The sequence below is a fragment of the Haliotis asinina genome, chromosome 15, assembly GCF_037392515.1.
Source record: "Haliotis asinina isolate JCU_RB_2024 chromosome 15, JCU_Hal_asi_v2, whole genome shotgun sequence".
Taxonomy (NCBI): Eukaryota; Metazoa; Mollusca; class Gastropoda; order Lepetellida; family Haliotidae; genus Haliotis; species Haliotis asinina.
In genome coordinates, this window is record NC_090294.1 from 4,631,834 (window position 1) to 4,654,770 (window position 22,937).

Here is a 22,937-nt window from a genome sequence, read left to right on the forward strand (position 1 = left end):
TACAATGCTTAAGAAACACTTCAGAGTACCCACCTCAGCTATACAGGTGAGTATGACTATACAGAGTTTGGCGTTGTTGTACCGAGCTGTATCTACCAACACAAGAGAGTTCATAAACATGAAAGACAAGTGACAATCAACACGTATCTAAGAGCTCATACACACTGCAGGAAGATGGTACTAAATACAGCATTATGTCCAAGGAATTTGAAAACTGAGAACAAATATCATCTAAAGTATTTTCTAACAATATTTTCACCAAGTCATAAAAAGAAGCTTATCATTAATTACAAAAATGTAACATGGTGTGAGTAAACTGAGTTTATGATATTATCTCAGTAGCAATATTTCAACTATTTCCTTAAGTAATTCTGAACCATCAGCATAAATCACTTACAAGTACGGGTAATAAAGACTCTCATGGCCTGATGACATTGTATGTGTCTGCTGTTTGTCTGTTGATTGTTTTAATGACAACTTTAAGGGGAGGTTAGGGGGAGGGAACAGATTGAAGTTAATCAATTCTGTGTAGAAAATGTTAAAAACATATGGGATGGGGAGGGCAGAGCCATTGATTTTGTACATGACATGCAGGGGTGTCACTTTCTTTAGATAAATCTTAGGGAGGTACATTCATATTGTACATGCTTCTTCATACAAATTTCAATAAAAAAACACCGAATGGTCTCTTACCCTTGGTGTCCTGGAAGATGATTGAGCTGTATTCCAGGAAGGTGACCAGGAGATTGGTCGGCTGTGTCGCTGTGGCCACTTCATTTACATTCTCGGGCTGACCACCTGAACCCACATGATGTACAGTGTCATTTCAACTGAGTGAAGCCACCAAGAACATTGTAAAGCAAGCTAAACCATGTGAGCAAGGCTAATACCCCCGACCCCGATTCCTAACTTCAGTTGAATAACAGTTAATAATGATTATTCTTGACAAAAATACAACATCTGTGTCAACCTTTGCATTGAAACTTTTCTACAAACAAGCCATCCCCAATATGAAATGACTGTAAAGTTATTGGTTGAACAAACTTGACATGGGACTTTTCATAACTGGTTAAAGAGATGTAATTTGTGACAATTTGTGATGCATCAAAATAGAACTTCTACAGATATGGATGGTGTTCTTCACTCCATTCATATGTGTTTAAGTTGTTAGTTAAACAAATGCTAGTTTGGGTTTTTGTAAGTTCAAAATATGTAAACTCACACAACTCTTTCAGACATTAGAAGAACGTCCCCAAATTTGAAAATTAATCCAACCAACAGTTTTCATGTTATGCAAAGCAACAAAACCATCTCTGAGGTTTTGTTTGAAAAAGTAAGCCCACGACAGAGGGAATCTGTCTTGGAATGACAATGGAGAGACAAACAAGGGGTACTATTCTAGGGGTACTGGACCTATTCTATCAGGACGGACACCGGAGACCAAGTATTTGGTCCTGGGGACCTATTCTGTCCTGGAATGACAATGGAGCAAGTATGGCAAACTGGGGAACCTATTTAGTCCTGGAATGACATAGGCGAGACAAGTATGAGGTACTGTGGACCTACTTTGTCCTGGAATGACAATGGTGAGCATGTATGGCACTGTGGACCTAATCTGGAATTGCAACATCTGAAACTGTACCAATACTCTGTTATCACCTACCTTGGTTATCCAACACTGGTGATGTTGTAGTGACTGGAGAGGACGGGGGTGTTGCAGGGGATGATGGGGTGTGAGCCTGAAACATAGATTACTGGTAAACAATAACCCATGAAAAGCAGAAAGGCTGCAGCCATCAATAGAAGCATCACATACATGCAGACATTGATGAAGATCTGCAGAAATGGTTGAAACCACAGGCAATTCTGTATAACATAACCTACTACATAATTTTTCATAATCAATACAAATGAGTCTCACAGAAGACATGAGATAATGGTGTATTTACAAATTCCAAGAAAGCAGTTCATGAATGAACCATTTCTCACCCAAACTGAGTATTAAGTGGACATGTTCTAATAAATTCTATGTGTTCTAAGCAAATTATTGCCTGTGTTTTGGATAGCTATTTCTATTACCTTCAATCTTGCAAATCTAATTTTGTTATGGTCATTGTCTATTTTCCAGTCTTATAACAGAATTCAGTCAGTGTGACATCAATATAAACAAGATCTTGTTCAGCTGTTATTTACATTGTCCAGTCTATTGGAGATTGTTGGCACACATCCATGTTTCACACAGGCCAAGCTGTCTACCAATCTGCCTACAGTCTTCGAAGCTGTCTACTGTTTGCCAATTTGTCTACAGTCTACCAAGCTGTCTACTGTCTACCAATCTGTCTAGTTTACAAATCTGTCTACAGTCTCCCAAGCTGTCTAGTTTGCCAATCTGTCTAGTCTACAAATCTGTCTACAGTCTGCCAAACTGTCTACTGGATTTCAATCTGTCTACAGTCTATCAAGCTGTCTACTGTCTACCAATCTGTCTAGAGTCTTCCAAGCTGTCTACTGTTTGCCAATCTGTCTAGTCTACAAATCTGTCTACAGTCTGCCAAACTGTCTACTGGATATCAATCTGTCTACAGTCTATCAAGCTGTCTACTGTCTACCAATCTGTCTAGTCTACAAATATGTCTACAGTCTGCCAAGCCGTCTACTGTCTACCAATCTGTCTAGTCTACCAAGCTGTCTATAGTCTACCAAGTTGTCTACTGTCTACCAATCTGTGTACTTTCTATTAAGCTGTCTACTGTTTTCCAATTTGTCTCCAGTCTTCAAAGCTGTCTACTGTTTACTAATTTGTCTCCAGTTTACAAAGCTGTTTACTGTTTACCAATCTGTCTACAGTCTACCAAGCTGTCTAGTCTACCAATCTGTTTACAATGTACCTACATGTGTTAAGGCAGTGATGAAGTTCCTGTTCAGGTGAATGGCTTCATACAGTGCCAGCAGTATGGAGTCATTAGCCCTGCAAGAAAACAATGTACCCCACTTGCCAATAAATTACCATATATGTTAGAAAAACAGGTGGAAAATACCATTAAAATTATAAGAAAGTTGGCAAGAAAACAAACAAAATATCTTATGTTACCAGGGTATGTCAGTGTTGGAGAGGTTTTGCTTTAACGTATTGGAAATAAAAAATAACAGTTCTCTACCTCATTATTTCTGTTTTCTTTTCCTCTGCCACAAACATATTGCCAACCTGGAAAGTAAGAGAGAGACACACTGAAATGATTCTTATCTTCATTCTTGGCAAGTTGAACATTTGTTAGAAATAATCAACATCATTTCCCTTCATAAATTTCACTCTTCTAAGATGCTAGCATGCTATTGTGTCTATAAATCCATAAAAATATTTACATCTACAAACTTCCCTCAACTTCAAACATGCTATGAATGGTGAGAGACAAGTAAGATGTAACGCTGCGATATCATGGTTTCACCACGTTGATAAACCTTGTGATACTGCTGACATCTGGATGTGTGATAAACATCATGTTTCATGTAAAATGACAATACATGGCCTTGAGTTAGACATATGCACACTGCATCCAATTTGACTTGACCATGATCCACTTAAAACTCCCTAACGCAATAGTCACTGCAAAACTGTCATTCATTCATTGCCATCACAAGCATACAAAGGTGTATATATTTCTTAAAAAATAAACACTACATGTATGCAGTTGATCTCTGGTGTTTCAACAGTGGCCACAGGTACTCACCATATTAGCAAAGGCTGAAAACCATCCTGACTGGGGCTCAGACATCTGTACTTGGTAGTTTCTGTGCACATATTAAACTGTATCATTACATATCCAACTTGTAAGACATAACTCTTGAGTAATTATTATATAATGAATAATGTTATCACTCTGTGACATAATGAACATTGGACCACATTGTAATGTCAACAAGTGTTTGCCACTAACATGACAATGTCCCTCCCATTGCTAACAAAGAATGAAATATAACACATTTACTTGCTTTTATCGTTTGGTCACACAGATGACCTTGTTTAATGTAGCTATTGCATTCACAATGCTTTGAAAAGGGTCATGTGACCTTGAAAGTAAGGTCATAGTCACCCTTATATGACTGGTGTCTGTGCAATCATCTACTGTAGGTTGTCAACATAACTGAACTCACTGGGTGCAATGTATTTTGAGAAGCATTGTATGACGATGAAATTGATTCTGCTGTGCTGAGGAGTTTGCTGACACGTCCATTTGCATTATACTTGATCATGGGCAGTAGGCGACACTCATATATACTAATACGGGTCAACTGTCAAGTCGGTGCAGAACTTATCCTTGTTTGCCAGTACAAACTGCATGCTCATGACACTACATTATTACTAACCTGGTTAAGCAGTGCGCTTAATTTCTCAATATTCATTCTCAGCTCCCTTTGGAGTACACAACCTGAGGTCATGTTGCTACAGTGCTAAAAGTGGTAGTACCATTTCACAAAGTTAAAGATCGAATACACTCCATTTTTTGGTACTCTTTTTACCACTGCATACTAAAGACTTCTGCTTAGTCATAAACGGAACACCATTTTTTTTTAAAACAAACTTTTAGTTAATTAATACCAAGCGCTAAAAGCCGTCTGCTTCTCTCTCGCCCGCAAACGAAACCAGAGATAGGTTACGTAACTCTGTCGCCAGAGCCCTGGAGTGACGTCATAGAAGGAATAATTTTCAGTTAGTTGTATAAAAAATGTGTAGGAAACTCTTCAATTTGCTGATTTCTCTACGTCACCAAAGACATGCCGAATTGTTGTGTTGCCGTCAATTGCTCCTTGGGGTTGGGTGATGGCGTCACTATGCACAGATTTCCACTGGACCCTGTAATTTGTGCTTAAATTGGTTGTTTGTGTGTGTGAAGCGAGCTTTGTGGAAGCCTGTGGTATATACTAAATCGGATAGTTCGCCCCCTACCACACTTCCAGGATAGAAAGTGGAATTCAAGTTTCATCGAGTTTATAAAATCTAGGCTGCTTACTACACATTGCTGACCAAAAGGAGTTTGTGCATGAATATAACGCTTTCTTCCTCTGAAGCGAAGTTGTGGTCATAGTGACAATATTATCGTAAGTAACATTATATCGACCCCCGCCTCGCTTCCAAGAGTGAAATTGCTATGTTATAAGCAATGTCATGTAAAATCCTAATGTCCACCAATAAAAAACATATCTTACTACCAGTGAAAAAAGTAATTTTGATTTTGTAAGTCAGTGAAAACAAACTTAAATAGCATTTATCCTCAGACAGGGAGCCGCAATTTTTTAAAATTGTCTAGTCATGGGCTAAAGTCCATTAGAATTACTGAGATTATGGTTTGTTTTCATCCAGTTAGAAAATCAAAACTCTTTTTACAACTAGTTAATTATGTATTTGAATCATGGCCAAAAGGAGTTTGCATAACACAACCTGTAACACAATATAAGCGAGTTTGGGGTCGAAGTGACATTAATATTGCAAGGAATATTATATTGACCACCTCATTTCCAAGAGTGAAATTGTTATATTATAAGCAATGTCATGCAAAATCCCATTGTCCATCAATAAAATACATATTTTACTACCAGTAGAAAGTAATTTTGATTTTGTAAATAAGTGAAAACAAACTTAAATAGCACTCATCCTCAGACAGGGCGCCGCCATTTTGGAAAATTGTGAAAAAATGTCCATTTGAATTACTGAGATTATGGTTTGTTTTCATCAAGTTAGAAATCAACACTAATTTCTACTAGTAGTTAAATATGTATTTGAATCATAACCAAAAGGAGTTTGCATGACACAACCTGTAACATAACATAAGCGAGGTCGGGGTCGATGTGAAAATACTGCGCGATGAATTATTTCACTTGCTAAATTTATTAGCTTTGAAAAACGTTCACTCACCAGTATGTAGACACTTGTAAATATATGTCTTTATGTTTGGTCTCATAATCCCAATTACTTTATAATCATACTTGCATGCATTTTGAAACTTAATAAAAAGAAGCGATCTGTGAATGTATTACAGGAATGTAATATCTAAACATTTGATAGTTTGCCTATATGAATCATAAATTGCACGCACGCCCCAGTGTATGTCGTCTCTATCATTACACTTCACGATGAAAACAATGATTCTGATGAAAGCTACGACAACTTAATAAAAACAAAATGCAAATTTTAAAATCAAAACAAATTAGAGTTATAGTAGCTATCTCAGCCTATTACGTTGTTCGAGGAATGAATCCACAAAAACGAGTGATATATAATTCATCTGCAGATTTTCCAAGTGTATGTGTCTTTTAACAGTCTAATATATGTTTCAAGTTTTTCACATTGCTGTATAGTCTCATTGGTCACCCAAGAAAGCACACCTGGCAACTAATTGCATAATGTGCGTCATTCTTTTAAAAAAGTAATTTAGTTAACCAATAATGAGCAATCAATCCATGTATTGGCTGTTAATCCTTAGAAGGAAGGATGTTGTTTTTACACACAGACACGACAGAGTGTATTCAGTATAGATTAGTAAATGTACATACATAAACACTACCTTTTGACAAATCCCCATTTAAATCCGCATAAAAGTAATTAATCAATCAGCGTGTTATTGGTTAATCCTTTGATCGATCCAGAAACAAGAAATGCCAAATGGGGGCCTTTGTCAGGTAATCTAAGTGGCGTTACCACTAATTATACCTGTAATAAATTCATTAACTGAGCATCAAGTGAACGATGACAAATAACCTGTAGGTTTATACCACCTAACACGGATTACAACCTAGCGACCAAGTGATTTTGACAGAATCATCTATGAAAACAAGGGCTGTAACTCGGAAACTAGGCAAAGCAGGAGACAAAACTAAGTGATAGTAGATTGTGATAACATATAGCTTTCATTTTTTACAACAGCTGTCGCGATTTCAGGTTTGTACAAAAATGTAAACTAAATAGTTTACCCCCTGAAATGTAGATGAATACTGCCTAGACCCTCATAGCTACACCTACTATTACGTCATGGAGACGTGCCATTCTGACTGGTTGAAATTTCGTTTGCGTCTGGAAAAAGTTCGATTTAAGGTAATTAAAGATAGAAATGAGCAGTTTTAATGACAGGGTTTCATTTATGATGATGTCGATGAGTGATTTGTGCATTTGCACCCCCTAGAGTATATGTGATCTTTAAGCATCACATGAATTGTATGTGCTTCAACCCATCACCTGTTGCTCTTAACAAGGAGCAAGTGTAAAATCAGCACTGAGAAACACAAAAAACATTCTGGTACTCCATCTGTAAGCCAGTATCGGTACTGTTTCCAGTAGTATCCTTGTTTGGTCTATTGAGGCAAAGAATGCTCACCATAACAATTCACACAGGGCAAATCAATCATCACACAAAATACAGCTACACTATGTGATCATTACAGGTAAGCTGTTTTACTTACCTGTTGAAGTCTGAGAGTAGTGAAGACACTATCTGAGCATACCCCTGTAATGTGGAACAGTGAAACATGTCACACACTGTCATACATACACACCTTCTGAACTGGCCAGAAGCAGTAACCATTGAATGGTCATGAAAACATTGTTGGGAAAGCTACATCAAGTTTGTCCAATGTCTCATTTCAACATCTCATCAGATGAAAGCTATTGTAATTCAAGTAAAATAAGGGGGGAAGTACTAGCTAACAGACAACACCTCATAGTTTAGGGGTGGGTGGGGAAATCCCCAGCAGGAATGTGCCCATGTGGGGGAATATCTGGCGTCTGCTAACATGACAAAGGTGCATTTATTAGTTGGAGTACCATGTTAAGTTGAATTTCTTGAATCAGAAGCTACACAACCACCAGTTTTGAAAATAATTTTTTTAACACTTTAATGAAGATACTTACCGTTAATGCTAATTCATCATCTAAAATCGACAGCTTTACAATGTATGGGTTGGCAGACTGCAAAACAATGAATGTCTCCATCAATACACAAATTACATTAGTTCGTTCCTTTATTGCAGGTGTGACTGAATGATTAAAAAACATATAATTTAAATACTAATACACAATGTTTCAAGATGTCATATAGTTCTAATACTCTATTACCATGGTGATAAATTATTACAAGAAAAAAAATGAACTAAATGCTTAAGTACTACATTACAAGGAGTCCAGATAAAATAATGTGGTCAGTACAGATGGGTGAGTGAGCGAGTGAGTTTAGTTTTTCGCTGCACTCAGCAATTTTCCAGCTATATGACGGCTGTCTGTAAATAATCAAGTCTGGACCAGACCATCCAGTGATCAACAACATGAGCATTGATCTGCGCAATTGGGAACTGATGACGTGTCAACCAAGTCAGCGAGCCTGAGCACCCGATCCCATTAACCGCCTCTTACGACAAGCACAATTGGCTTTGATGGCAAGCATGGGTTCCTGAAGGCCTGTTCTACCCTGGGACCTTCATGGGTCCAGTACAGATGGGATGTGAAGAGAAAAATAGCATATTTTGTTGGAATCAGCCAAAAGCTGGTTCGTCACAGAGTTGTTTCAATAACATGATGCCAGCAGAAAGAAGTTGAAGACATTCTTGCCATGGTTACCTCGTGTTTCCTGTACTGAACCAGTAGTGTGAGGACGAGGATTGCATCATGGCCCAGCGACATGCGTAGCAGAGGATTCCCCAGAATCTGGAATAGCGCAGTACGACAGGAAGATTAACAGGAGAAACTTTTGATTTGATAATAACTTGTGTTTTGACTGCATACACATTTTCAACACATCTGTGTAAAAAAAACCAACAAATATATTACAACTGTATTCACACGTTTCTTTCAGAAATATTATGACTCTTATATGTGAAGAATGCCTGAAAGATTTATTCTCCATGACAACTTTGAAATTAGAGATTGAGCCGAGTTTGAGACTAATGGAAGTAAAGAACCACAAACATGGTGACCAGTAAATATCATCATTGTCCTCTATGTCTGGAATCACATAGGGAAGCAACTCTACATCACCAATACCTTCATCTAAAGAGACCACCAACCATAAAGATAAAACAAGTGGTAGTGGTAGTACGTCTGGTTTGAATCGAAGAGTGACATACAGTGATCAGTAAAATGCTCAAAAAACTCATAACCAACCCCGTGAAACTTTGAGGAATGGAAAAACAAGATGGAAGTCTTGTGCCACTAAAGATAGTGTTCCTACCTGGATGATGGACTCAAACACACTGTTGATGAGGATGTACTCGAGCATTGTATTCTGGCTGATATTGTCGGTGGCCTGGAACAGACACATCAGTGGTTACAAGAGATTAGCAGCTTTACTGTACTGATAAGGATGCTGACAGTGCAAGAATAGGAAGCCAGGGTCCTAAAGGTCTTGAATTGCCCTCTTCTTATGTAGGTAAAGCTTCTAGAAGCTGTTGCCTAACAAACTGTCTCTATTTGGATAGTTCGCCTAGATGCTGGATAAGTGGGGTAACTAATTATGGGCTGTGAAATACCACTGCCAAGGATGGGATTTTATGAGCCCTTCAAAACTGGCGAGACTAAGTATCATCACCCTTAAACTCACAACATAAGCTTAAAAATCCCCAATTTCTTCAGTAACCTGAGTAACAAATCTCACCGTAATGAGTACAAGGAGGAACTTGAGTACCAGTTGTTTGACACTAGCTGGATAGTCTCCTGTCAGGAACCGGTTCAGGTTTTCAATCAAAGACTGGAATAAACGCAAAGCAGAATTCATTACAAAGAATACGAGTGAACAAGCGGCACTGACAATGTGTTCTCACGGTGCAACTTGTAGAGTAACATCTTGTAGTAACAACTTAATGTAACTACAACGTTTACAATCACTTTGTTCTTGAGTAGCATACATCTTGTATGTCTCTGGATTCTCACGCAGAGCCCCCCGCTCCCACCTCTTCCACAACATGCATTACTCAACAGAACAAAAAACACAAGCCTTTGTATCAACATAGTGTAATTTTCTGAATAGAACTGATATTTTATACTTATCCTGACTCATGCTTAATTACTTATCTCCTCTTCCCTGGCAAAGGTAGTGGAATATCTGAAATCCCTTGAACTTCCCTACTAAAAGAAGCGGACATAAAAATACACTCACCCACGAGTTGCCTAACTTTACCCACACACATGCTCAGCTGATTGGCCAAGATAATCACTTTCTCCTTTTAATCACCTGACATGAGAACATGAGAATTCAGCGTGTCTGTGAGGGGTGGCTGAGTCAGGTTTAGTATAAAATATCAATTTTATTCACAAAATTACATATTTTTCCTCATCCTGACTCATGCCTAACTGCTTACAGAATCCGACAGAAATGGCGGTGGGTCAGGCCACGCTGGATTCTGCTGGATGTCATAATTAGTTCAATATTCTCCCCCCAGCCGTATGGGAAGTTGTGATGGCGATAATTTGGTCCTGTTGTTCTAATATTTATTGTAGATTTTAGGGGGATCACATCCAGTCAAACTTGTCTCCTGAAGAAGGCTTCGTTGAATGGAATGTGATGTCATCAAAAGTAACTAATGTCCTGTTAGTTTCTGATGTAACTAAATGTCAAGATATTGTAATCATGACTAGTTGTGACTCTTCTTCATGTGCAAGTATCTTCATTATGAGTACAGGGTAATAATCACTCATGCCAGTTTGTTCAAGATGTGTGCTTGGACTTTCCACCATTATACTCTGCAGAGCGTCTGGCTTCCACAAGTCATGTGATAATACGGGTGAGTGAACTTAGCGTCTTCGAGGAACTGTTGCTGAGCAACGATGAGAGGCCCAAACTGATGAATGCCAATGACGTCCTCCATGGCTATGTCTCGTAGGTAGTGGTTGGCAAACACCATGTTTGACTTCCAAAAGCAGCCCTCCAATATAGTTCATAGCAAGCAATTTCCATGTGGCGCTAGTGTAGAGGCCAAGGCTCTGACTTCATGTAGGTTGGAGGCTTGCGGAGGTTCCAATCTTGCTGCCTTGTAGGCTCTCACTATAACAGCTCTGATCCACACTGAGATAGTGTTGCGAGATACTTCCGTAGGTGTCTCAGTAGATATAGGGATAAATAGGCACTTGAAACGTTGTGTCCTTGTCTTGGTACGTCAGAGATATATTTACAATGTTCAGACTGGACATTATGATAAATCTTGTTTATCATGAGGTCCAAGTATTGGAAAAAATGCCGGTATGTGGAATATTCTATCCGGTTAACCTGGCAGTTGATTTTTCATGATACAATCCCGTCGCAGATCCAGATGAACTGTCTCTTGATGACTTACCTCAAATCTCATGCGGTTGAAGTCTAGAGCAGCTACTGTAGCCAAGTAAAAACAGCGTCTTGTGAGTCAGCAGTTCAAATCAGGTCCAGTCGAGTGGTTCATACGCATCACTTGTGAGATGTTGGAGTGCAATGTTTTTATCCTATGCTCCAGCTCTAAATCTACTTTGCTGATCTCCCAACTTGAAGGAGCGTTGTAAGGCAAGCAGCTTGGGTACTTTGGTCAGCTTGATTCCCATTTTCATGGTATTGACTGAGCTGAGCTGCCAAGTATGTGGATAATGTAGAGCCTTTCACACCTGTGCAATGTCGTGGATGACATAAATAATCTGCTATCTGTGGATGTGTCGCTGTGAAGCCTTTCTTCTTGGCGTATGACTCAAATCGTTTCCAATTGTCATCATATAGGGTGTGAGTGGATTTCCATAAGGCTTAAGTAACTGCTTTTGTTGCTCTTGCTGAGCATCTTCTGTGGTTTAAGTAGGTCTTAATACGGTCCACATGTGAAGTCGGAACGCAGATAGGTTGCCATGTGCCTGTTTTGTGTGGGGATGGATGAGAAGATTCCTCCCATTTTATAGTTGTAGCGCGGGCTGTCCTAACTCTTCTGTAAGTGTTGGAAACAAATGTCGCATTGGCCAGTAAGGCACGACCAAAATCAGTTGTAGGCGCTTCATCTGTTTGATTTTCTCAATGACTCTTGGTAGCAGTACTGGAGGTGGAAAAGCAAACACGTTTAGTCCTTCCCACAGGATACTGAGAGCATCTGTTGTACAGGCTAAGGGATCTGGTACTGGTGACACAAAAGTTGTTGCATGTTTGTTGAACCCTGTTGCAAATAGGTCTTTTTGTGGTGATCAGAATGCCTGGCTGTTTAGTTAAAATGCTTCCCAATGCAGCATCCATTCTGTTGGTGATGGACAAAGAGGGCGAGATCGGGCGCCTGCCATGATGTTGCAAGCTCATGGTATGTGACATGCTATTATTTGGAGATTCAGACTGTTGACCATGTTGCAGAGTTGAAATGTCAGGAGTAGTAGAGATGGCGATCTCATTGACCCTTGTTTCTTTATGTAGAAAGCTACTGTTGAGTTGTCTGTGTGGTTCATCAGTTGCTTGTCTCTCAGTTGCTTTTCCCCACTGCTACATTGTTGTCTAGATGGGCTCCCCATCCTTGCAGAGATGCATCTACGTAGAGATGGTTGTTGAATGCCAGCTCTAACATACAAGTCCCTGTGCAGACGTTCGATCGGCAAATCCACCAGAGTAGAAAGGGCTTCACACTGTCTGGGAGCGGAATCTGACCTCTGTTGTTGAGATGAAGATTCAAGAAGCGTTGTAATGACCCGAGCTGTAGTCTTCCTCTTCTGGTCATGTCTTGTGCTAACATGAGGAGACCTAGTAGACACTGATATTGTCGATGTGTCAATGGAGAGAGTAGTGCTTGCTTTATCATGTCCTGAACCTTGACCCAACAAGACTCTGGGATGACAATCTGATTCACTGTTGTGATGAAACAAATCCATAGGAACTTGAGATCTTGTTGAGGTCCCAACTAACCATCCCAGTTGTGTTAGTAGCCTGACGGTGAAGTCTAACTGTAGTCTGAGTTGATTTTTCTCTTGATGCGCTTGTATGCCATCGTCCAGGTAGAAAGCGCTGCGTAGCCCCCTCAGGTGTAGATATTTGACGATGGGATTGGTTACCCGAGTAAATTGCCACAGAGCACAAGATATTCCCAATGGTCGGACCGACCACTGGTAGTGCTGACCATTGAAAAGGAAGTGCAGATATTTCCTGGATTCTTGATGTATCAGGATGTGTAGGTACGCATCTTGCAGATCTATGCTGGCGAGTTAATCTTTTGGATGGATGAGGCGTCTTAGCTGAGGAAGATGTAACATCTTGAAGCCCTCTGGTTTCCGCAGAAACTTTCTTGTTGATTTACTTCATGTTGTATATGAGATGGAATTTCTCTCTGGAATTCTTCTTCGGTACTAAGAAGATTGGGGAGTAAAAGCCGGGCGTCAGACTCTGTGGCTGTAGTACTTCCACTGCTCCTTTCTGCAACAGCGTTGATATGGCATCGGTCAACTTGACTAGTTGATTTTCTGCATAGATGATGGGAGCTTGTAGTCTTGTGAGCGGCAGGGTGTTTTTTAGTGGAATCTTGTAGCCGTCTCGCAGAATTTTCATGACGTAGTTGTCATTGAGAATTCCCCAAATCTTCCAGTAAAGTTGAAGACGTCCACCCACTTGAGACAGTTGTACAGGAACGGCTGAAGGTTGAAGACGCCAGCCATTCCAAACCTGATCTTCCATCCCTAGACGAACGGCCAGATGTCTGAAGATGCTTATTTCCTCGATATGGGCGACGAAAAGAAGATGACTTCTCTCCTCGAGAGTTAAACTTCATATCCCTCGCTCTTTGTACCCCAGAGAACTTGGACTTGTTAGTGTAGTGTTGATTAGTCTGATTGAGCACTGATGTCAAGGTGTTGATGGACTTGATCATCATGACATCTCTGGAGTCTTGGGTGACCGTCCTTACTACCTCTTCAATCTTTCCGTCAAACACAGTAGGCGCTGACCACGGGGCTTCATATAGAGGCTTTGTGAAGTTCTCACTTAATGATGAGGCATACAAGAGCCCTTGTCGACGAAGTAGATTCAGACCCGCAGTAGTAGAGGCTAGGTGTTCGGACATAAATTGCTGATCCTTCTTCTGAGTGACAAGCGCTGACAGGATCATTCTCTCTTCCTTGCTGGCAGGATTGCTGAACTTTGTGATGACAGTCTCGTTGATGGCTCTAGATCGAGCCAGCCTGATGAAAGTGCATCTCGTAGATAACGTCTCAGGAATCGTAGATATCGGAGCTATCGGCGGGAATGTTAGTGTATCAATGTCATCATTTTTCATCTTGCAAGTGTTGACTTTGTTGGAGTCCTTGGATGGTGAGACTAAGTCCAATCCATTCGTGATCCATGTTGACTTCAGAGTCCGTGAAGAGGGCTTCCTCTGGTGAGGACACTCGGTAGTGTCTATCTTGAAACCTCCGAGAGTGCAACGCATTCGCTGAATTCTGACGATCCCTCTTATGTGAGTCTGAAGGGGATGGTGACTGCTGACGATGCCTTCGATGAGCTGCTGCGTTGACGAGTAGACCCGCGAATGCACTCATGTGAGTGAGAATCCTCACTCACGTGAGTGTAACCACTCGTGCAATTGCACTCACTCAGCGTGGGTGGATCTCTTTCTGGACTGCTACAAGATGACGGTGGTGATGATCTTCTTCATCTTCAGGTGTGAGTGCAGATCTAGATGAGTACTCCTGCTGAGCTGCAGTGGACGCTGTTGAAGAATACAGTCTCCTTTCTTCTTCAAACCATGGCTCCATTCCGCACATCATTCCTGCTTGAAGGCGTCTGCTTCAAATGGCTGTGTTGAGTGTAGTGACAGCTGAGTTGTCTGCTGCAATGACCGAGGTCTCTGACAAAGTCTGCGTTGTCTGACGATCCTCATAAAGGTTGTGAGGCATTGATGATGTCGTCGGGGCCGATGTGGATGACGACGCATGTTGACTACATTGGTTGATATCTTGCTCACTACGTAGAATAAATGGAGGCTTGTCGAAGATGTGTCGTTCTTGTAGGGGAACAATCTCTTCCCCAAACCATTTCTTCATCGAAGAATGTTGATACTGCGATGATTTGGAAGACATGGACTTCGACTTCGACGACCTAGACTTCTTAAGACTGTGACGGCCCTGTCTCTGAAGACTTGCTGGACCCCGAAAAACGCCAGACATATCACTGGAATGAATCTCAGCAGCAACAGATAAATGGTTACTCGAATCTAATTCACCCGCTATAGACACAGTTACTGTAAGTCGATGTTGCCTGTTGCTTGCATGTCCGTAAACAGCCCGAGTATGTAAAGTAAATTCTGAATCAGATAAATTTCTGCAAAATTTACAACGAATATCAGAACATATAGGTTTACACACTGGACAAACTAAGTGCAGGTCAACCGCCGACAGTCGTAATCTACACTGTAGACATGATTTCATGACTGAGACTAACTCTCAGATGATAAAATACGTGCTAAATAAAGACACAATAATCACAAAATTGATAAAACATGGAGCATATACTGAGCCAAATACCGCATACAATGTAAATTTAGTTAAAGGACCAAAATAATTGAAGAACTTATTGCTGTATCCAGGACGCCAGGTGTCTCCAGCCGCCCTCATCGGGCGATAGGGAGAGAGTCACAAGCATGGCCGATCAGCTGACCATGTGTGCGGGTAAAGGGAGGCTACCTGTGGGTGAGTGTATTTTTACGTCTGCTTCTTTCAGAAGGGAACTTCAAGGGATTTCAGGTATTCCACTACCTTTGCCAGGGAAGAGGAGATAAGCAATTAAGCATGAGTGAGGATAAGGAAAGAATTATGCAACAGCCATTTAAAAAGAAAAGAAATCAGTGTGGGTTCACATCTGGATTCTCGGGTAAAACATCATTCAGTTTCTTCTCCACTAAGATCAGTTGTGTTTCCAACATAATGGCAACACAAACAAATGGACATCACTCTGAGGTGGATGTAGAGCTAAGCAATTTGAGTGGTCAAGGGGAAAACAAGATGATTTGTGTTTTCCTTATATATTCACCTGCATGACAGATTCTGCTGAATCAAACCCAATCAGGAGATTGATGACATCAAATCCATAGTTGCCAAGACTTTTCCGAAATATACCTCGTATCAGAGCGCAGAGTGTCTGCAAATAGTTAGACTGGATTACATGGACAGACAGGATCTCATCTATAAACAACAGCTGGAAGGTTATTTTCCACAAGAGGTTTCAGGTAATGAGCAATTATTTCAAACCATCAAATATATCTGCATAAGAGTGTTTATTGTCCATAATTATCAAGATACATGTTCTAACATCCTGCAAATTTGATTTGGGACAACAAAATGTATGTTACCAGTTTACTGGTTCTAAATGACAGCAAGTAGTATAGGGAATGATAGTTTTAAAACACTTTCAAGAAATGCCTCTACAAAGCCTTATTTACTAAATAAGGCTTTGGTTGGGCCATTAGCTCTTGCTACTATTACCCCTACTACAAAATTACTGTGCCTTGGTAGGAGGTAATACTGTGCCGTACGGTACGATCAATAATTCTTCTCTTACAAAACCCCTACCCGGCCCATCCCTCAAGTAGTATAAGTTAGGTTCGTCGGCTTTCATATCCACTTTATCTATGTTGTAAGTTTTGACTGACCATATAGGATCGGTGGCTCGCTTACGGCTATCGCCCTCGTGTTCCCCCGGCTGGTATAGATACCTCACTAGGGCCCTATCTGGTATCTGTTTCTCCTTCCCACGCAATGGAGCGGCCGACTCTGCAACTATTGATTTTAGTTTGATAGCGTCTGCCGGTTTCTTACCGGTGAGACGGGTGACTTCATGGTTGATTGCCGACACCACCTTGGGTAACCTCGTGACCCATTCAGTCGATCGTTTTCCAGGGGTGGTCATCTCCCTAGCATACTGATAGCCGAACAAGCGCTCAGCCAAAGTCCTATTAAATCTCTCAACTATGGCTTGGCTGCGATGGGCTCCGGCCGTGCCACGCCTGACCTTTGTATCGTGTTTGGCTAGCAGTTGTGACACGGCACCCATGAACTCCCGTCCGGGGTCAACTTGCAGCTCTGTTGGCCACGTCAGCGGACTGCGTTTGTATATGCGTTCGAATCCTCTGGCTACCTGGGCCGAATCTTTCGTGGTCAAGGGTTCGGCTTCCTTGTAACGACTGGCTACGTCCACTACGGTTAAGGCATACTTGTACCTCTTGTCGTGGGGTAGGAACAGTAGGTCTGCCTGGTGAACGCTATTAGGTATGTTAATACCGAACCTCCTTCTAGGCACGTAGCGTGGTGCCGGTAAATAGATCTGCCACAGGGCTTGTTTTTCAAGCCACGCTTTGGCTTCCTCCGGGGGTACTCGCGCTAGTTTAGCTAGCTTATCTACTGCGCTAGCTCCTTTCCAGTACCCACGCGGGCTGTAGTAAATAGCCTCAAATTTTTTCATGCCCATACGCGTATGTGTTTATTCCATCAATAGCTATCCAACGTTTCGTGTCCATAGGTGATAGTGACGTCTTGTTTATAGTCAGTCCGTATATCTTATGTCCATCACTTCTAAGTGTGTTCATTTTATGTCTAAAGGTACGGGTCTTGAACAGGGCTTCCTTGAATCTGGCGTGTTTGATGTGTTGTTTCACCACATACTTCTTAACCCCCTTAGCCTTCCGGATCTCACTATTGTCGGCTTTCAGTATGGAGTACATCTTAGGTCTCAAACCTATGTACTCGGCTATGGGCGTGCCAGCACACTTGTCCTTCATCTTACCTAGGACCTTTTTATTTACCGTACTGTGTAGGGTATGGGTCTTAGGGTAGTCGCTGGTGTCGTATAAATCGAGGTGTTTTTTCATGTCCTCGTACACGTCCTCGGTTCGAATCTCCATTAGTAGGGAATCCGTGTCAGTGTACAGTACTTCACACCTGTCGCCGTACTGTTTCTTGAGCTCGTTGTAGTAAAAGTCGTACATCAGGTGTTTGGATAAATCGAGGATGCTCATCCCCACGTAAACAGGTCGGTTGAATTTTATGTGGCTTTTCTTCATGTGTATGGCAACCAGGTTGTCTGTAAATATTTTATTACGGTTGAATGCCGGACTGGCTATCAATTTCCTGAGCTTGTCTTCCTCACTAGATCTAACCAGCTTCACGGTTACGCGTTTCCTCAGGTTTTCCATAGTCTTACCAAACACCGAGTTATTCATGAGCTTGTAGAGATTTTTCTCAAAATCACTGGTGGCTTTTTTTCGTAGGTCTGTGTTCATTCTGATGTAGGGCTCCATCCATGGACTCTGGTCGAACATGAGCACCCTGTGTATTTTGGCCAGCCTCATACCCAACGACAGGTACAGCTGTAGGTTGCGATAGTGAACGATGTACTTGGTCTTATTCATTAAGTTAGGAACGAGTTTTTCAACGTCTGTCACACGACCACCTGACAAGTTATGTTGGTACTCAGACATCCAGTCTGTGTTAACCCTCATACGTTCGGGTGCAAGGGGGTAGCTGTTGTGCGATGTGTGTAATTCCTTGGGATACTCTAAGTCAACTTCGAGGATATACCCTTTATTCGAATCTGGTGCGACCCCCATAACATCAACGTGGGGTACCCATTCGAATCCCCCTGTAGGTAGATACTGGCTCATGGCCCAGCCGTACAGGTTGTTTGCGTCGAGGTAGAGAATGTGATTGGTTGGTTTGTTAGGATCGTAACCTTTCACGTATTGATTATTTGCTTTCGCATATCGTTTGGATGCCATGGAAATCCCACCTCGCAAGCCCTTCTCAATGAATAGGTGCATGTCGTAATCTGTGAGCAATTCCAAATTAACTCCTGTCTTTTTAAGCAAGGCGTCCCACGACAGACCTGGGCTGGTGTAATACCATGCGGGGTCGAGTTTATACTGCTTTAAACAGGTCCGCCTGAACGTTTCAAACACGTCGGCTAACAGCAGTACATCTGTCCTCAAGTACAGGTCGTGATAATCACCCAGGTTCTTACAACCCAGTTTATTCCATACGTTAGTCGCGTGCGAGTAATCATCTCGTGAGACGGACGCCTCATTCAGCTTGCTATAAAAGCAGTCAATAGGGGGTAGTCTGGTCTCGGTGAACTTAGCCCAACTATCCATGTACTCATAGGGGTACACACCCTTCCTCATAAGCAGGGGTCTAGTCTCAGCGTCTGTGTATCGATCGGTGATAGGGAAGGTATTGTTGGCCTTGACCAGACTGTCGAGTGACGACAGGAGGAACTGAAACGAGTCAATGAACCTAAGTCCGTTTAAGCTGAAGGAGATGTATCTCTCCATGTTGTTGGGGATGCACGTTATATTACCATCGATTTTCGCGATGGCCTGCATGATCATGTGTGAGTCGTACCCTCTCAAGTTGTGAAAGACAACGGGGATGTTTATTGTCTTAGGGTTGATTTTAAGCTTGAGGTTGCACGCGTTGTGAGCGGCGCCTCTATACTTACCAGTTATGTGACAGTGATCTCTCACCGAATCACCGTTAAGTGGTGAGTCGCACACGTGACAGTTAGTGCTACTAGCGTGAGCTAGCCTGTCGGCTCGGGTCATACGCATGGGAGCGATTCTATACAATGCATTCCTAATAATTTTTTCTTCCTCCTGCAAACACTTTAGAAACCTTTCAGCCGCGTCAGGGCCCCTATACACTACCGGAGCTTTCGTTTCCCCGTCACAACGGACGACAATGTATCCAAACGAACAGGCTTTATGCTCTTGTGTCTTGTGGGTGAAGCTACCCCCACTAGGGGAATCCCCACCCACAACTAAGGCTTCGAAGTCGGCGTATATAATATAAGGTACAGACATTTGGTTCTTGTGGTTACTGAATTTTAGGATATTTTCACCTTCCTTAGGCATTTCGACTCGTATGGCCGTCTGCCCCACACCTTGGCAATCATCCCGGTGGGATTCTAATAAATCAGCTCGACTGAAACCGTGTAGGCATCGTACACAAAAGTGTTTTTCTCCAACGTGTTTCGACTGGTCGTGCAACAACCGGCTGAGATGTTTTATCCACGTGTAGTGATACTTTTCACCTCGCTGGATCATGAATATATTGATAACTTGGCGATCCTTCACCGGGCTGGCCCTGTGTACTATTGTTGTGTTACCTTCGTGCCCAAAGACATTTATAGCCAGATTATTCTGTTTTTCTACTTTAGTGATCTGGGATATGGGGGTGGGTTCATCTATACCATCCCAATTAAGCCCATCGTCTTGGGGATAATTAGAAGGCCTGTTTGGATTAGTGTCAGCTGGAAATAAGGCTGACCTGATAGCTAACCTAAGGCAATCGTTTCCTCTATTCTTAACGTTTACTATGGCATGTTTGTTCCTATAGTAGGGAGGCAAGGCTAGGTATGACCCGCCTCTGAACGGCACGTAGTTAGCTATGTCTAGATAGACATTATCGATTTTATCTACAGCCCACCCGGACCCCAAGTGTGTGTAGCGTTCTAGGTATTCTCGTATCTGCTGAAAACTGGTATCGATTGATGCGTCAATGGTCTCTGCATGTGTGACGACCTCTTGTTTACCTCGGAAGTAAGGCTGAACATACTCAGTGGCCCCTGTGGGGCCCCCAACTTGCTTATCGAGCGACATTTTCACTGTAATCTGAAACTTGATACTTCCTAGATTATTTAGTTCCTGGTTGACCTTATCAGCTATCAGAGGCTTGATATCTATAATGTCTATGTTTCTATCAACGTGCATGCGCCAACCTCTCAAATAATTACCTACGGCGTGCTCAGTGCGCACGAACTGTAGGTCAATAGCTCTATTCTGTCGTAATAATTCTACAAGCTGTGGTTTTCTCATACGGGAATACCCACCTAAACCCAAATCGTGTGCCTCGGCTTTCAGTTGTTTTACAGTGGGAGGTTTTGCTACAGGGGCATGTGATAACAATGCGGTTAACCCGGCTCTCCCCAGGTTTGAATAACCCGTGTGTCCAAGCTGTTTTGCTTGAGCTTTTAATTGTTTTACTGTAGGAGGGGCTTCTAAACCTAGTAATCTCAACAATGCTGGCTTCCGCATTCGAGAATACCCGATAACACCTCTCTGTTTTGCGGCCCTCTTGAGCTCGCTTACAGTAGACATCGTGTTTACACCTAAGAGAACTAATGTCTAATTGGTTCACAGTAAGGGGAGGTAACCCTTAAGTGGCTATCTTGAGCAGTCGCCTACGTTCTTTTATGTAGCCTTTTTTATTCTCGTATATGAGTTGATGTCTGACTACGTTCGCTCCGTGAGCTTTACATAAACAGTAGTGCCCTTTAACCCCGATACCACACACAGAACACGTGTAGTTAGGACTTCCCATATGGAAACAACAGAACCCCTGATTCCTGCATTTCCTACCACAGGCCTCGGTCTTCCCCATAAGTATGTATTCGCATCGGTATGGAGCGGGTCTCATGTTTACTTATATAGGTATTTTAGTTTAATTGCTTTGCAACCAACGCAGTAGCTGCTATACCCAACACTATGAAGCCCAGTTCACGATTCATTTGTCCCTTGGATGGTGTGTAGTACTGAGCGAGTGTGGGTTTATTGAGCGGTTCCAATTGTTTACCAGTTAGTAGGTAGTATTCTTTCATTGCTTCATCGACATCGTAGAATGTTTTAATGGCATGGTTTTCACGCTTGAGTTGTTCGTTAATAAAATCGATCCTCTGGAGGCGTTTTTTAGCGTACTCGGCCTGTGCTCTTTGTAATTTCTCAGTAGCGAGATCGTGTCGCTTCCTTTCTTCCTGTATTTCAGCCGCGTGATCATCTCGTAGTTTCGAGAAGAGGTAATTACTCCCGGAAAATGCCAGGGCATTCACTAAGGCCCCACCGACCATCATAGCTATCGTGGCCATCCCTATATTTATTTCATTATATTATCAGGTATTATTCCTTGTTTTACTAGGATGTCTTTTGTGGCCATCGCCATACCAAGGTTCATTATGAGCATACCCATATCCTGCAGGTTGAAATCTAGCTTGATAGTTGGTTGTTTAAGCACCATTTTAGTCAACCGAGCGTACCCTACTGCTAGACTGGCTACCACTGTGGCGTGGTATGCGTCGTTGACGAACGTTTTCCCCTCAGACATTATGTATATATAAAAATATTTTAAATTATAACATGATATGCGGGTCAATAGTGGGGCCTGCCGGCGGCGTGGGGGGTACCACCTCACGGTGAGGGTTTCCCTCACGTGTATATAACCACGAGATAGCCAAGGCAGCAGTTACACCTACAGCCAACAACAGTCGGGTTGGGTTGGTCACTTTATGTTGGTTACACCACCGTTTTTTACCGGCAGCTACTCTCTTAGGATTCTTCTGTCTGGTTACTGTTTGTGAAGGGGTCACTTCCCTCACCTCGGGACTCACTGGTTCCGTCACCTCGGGATTCACTGTTTGGGGTGTGGGGGGTACCACCACTGGGGTCTCCTCCTGTGCAGCATCCATCTATACTATTATTATTATTCTTTCTCTCAAATTGGCAATGTTTTGCCGTGATAATCGCCGCCGTCACTGGAGCCAACAACATACCATATTTGTGGTACAGCCCGCAGCTGATAGAGCTCACGGCGTGTTCGATAAAAGGGTCTTTCTCGAGGTCCTCCCACAGGTAAAGTCGGCGCTCTGGTGGAATGGGAAGGAAATGTGACACAATACCGGTGTATATCTGGGTCATAGCCGATCCTATTGTCTTTGTCATTTCTGCTCTGAGCCGGGACTCGTATCTAGCGTACAGCTTATCGATTTCTTCGGCTGACATTTTGTGAATTTTATCCGGGGTGTAGTCTCCAAAGTAATGTTTGGCTTTGCCGCCAACAGCCAACGCCACCAGTTTCTCTCGCTTGGGGGAATCCCCCACTGGGGGTGTGGGGGAACCCTCCAACGACAATTGTTCGAGTAATTCCTCACACTCCATCTTATAATATA

At 42.1% G+C, this 22,937-nt stretch overlaps 1 protein-coding gene across 1 annotated transcript in view; it reads right to left on the reverse strand.

Annotated features, from left to right (window-relative positions):
• LOC137265937 (armadillo-like helical domain-containing protein 3) overlaps window positions 1–22,937 on the reverse strand; it is a 64,623-nt gene that overhangs the window by 15,055 nt on the left and 26,631 nt on the right. The window contains exons 6-17 of the mRNA XM_067801415.1: window positions 15,981–16,088; window positions 9,636–9,728; window positions 9,213–9,287; window positions 8,603–8,689; window positions 7,901–7,957; window positions 7,453–7,496; window positions 3,729–3,789; window positions 3,159–3,205; window positions 2,893–2,968; window positions 1,664–1,739; window positions 694–798; window positions 34–92 (exon numbers count right to left, since the gene is read on the reverse strand). Coding sequence (XP_067657516.1) covers window positions 34–92; window positions 694–798; window positions 1,664–1,739; window positions 2,893–2,968; window positions 3,159–3,205; window positions 3,729–3,789; window positions 7,453–7,496; window positions 7,901–7,957; window positions 8,603–8,689; window positions 9,213–9,287; window positions 9,636–9,728; window positions 15,981–16,088 — 888 coding nt within the window. The remainder of the gene's footprint in view (window positions 1–33; window positions 93–693; window positions 799–1,663; window positions 1,740–2,892; window positions 2,969–3,158; window positions 3,206–3,728; window positions 3,790–7,452; window positions 7,497–7,900; window positions 7,958–8,602; window positions 8,690–9,212; window positions 9,288–9,635; window positions 9,729–15,980; window positions 16,089–22,937) is intronic.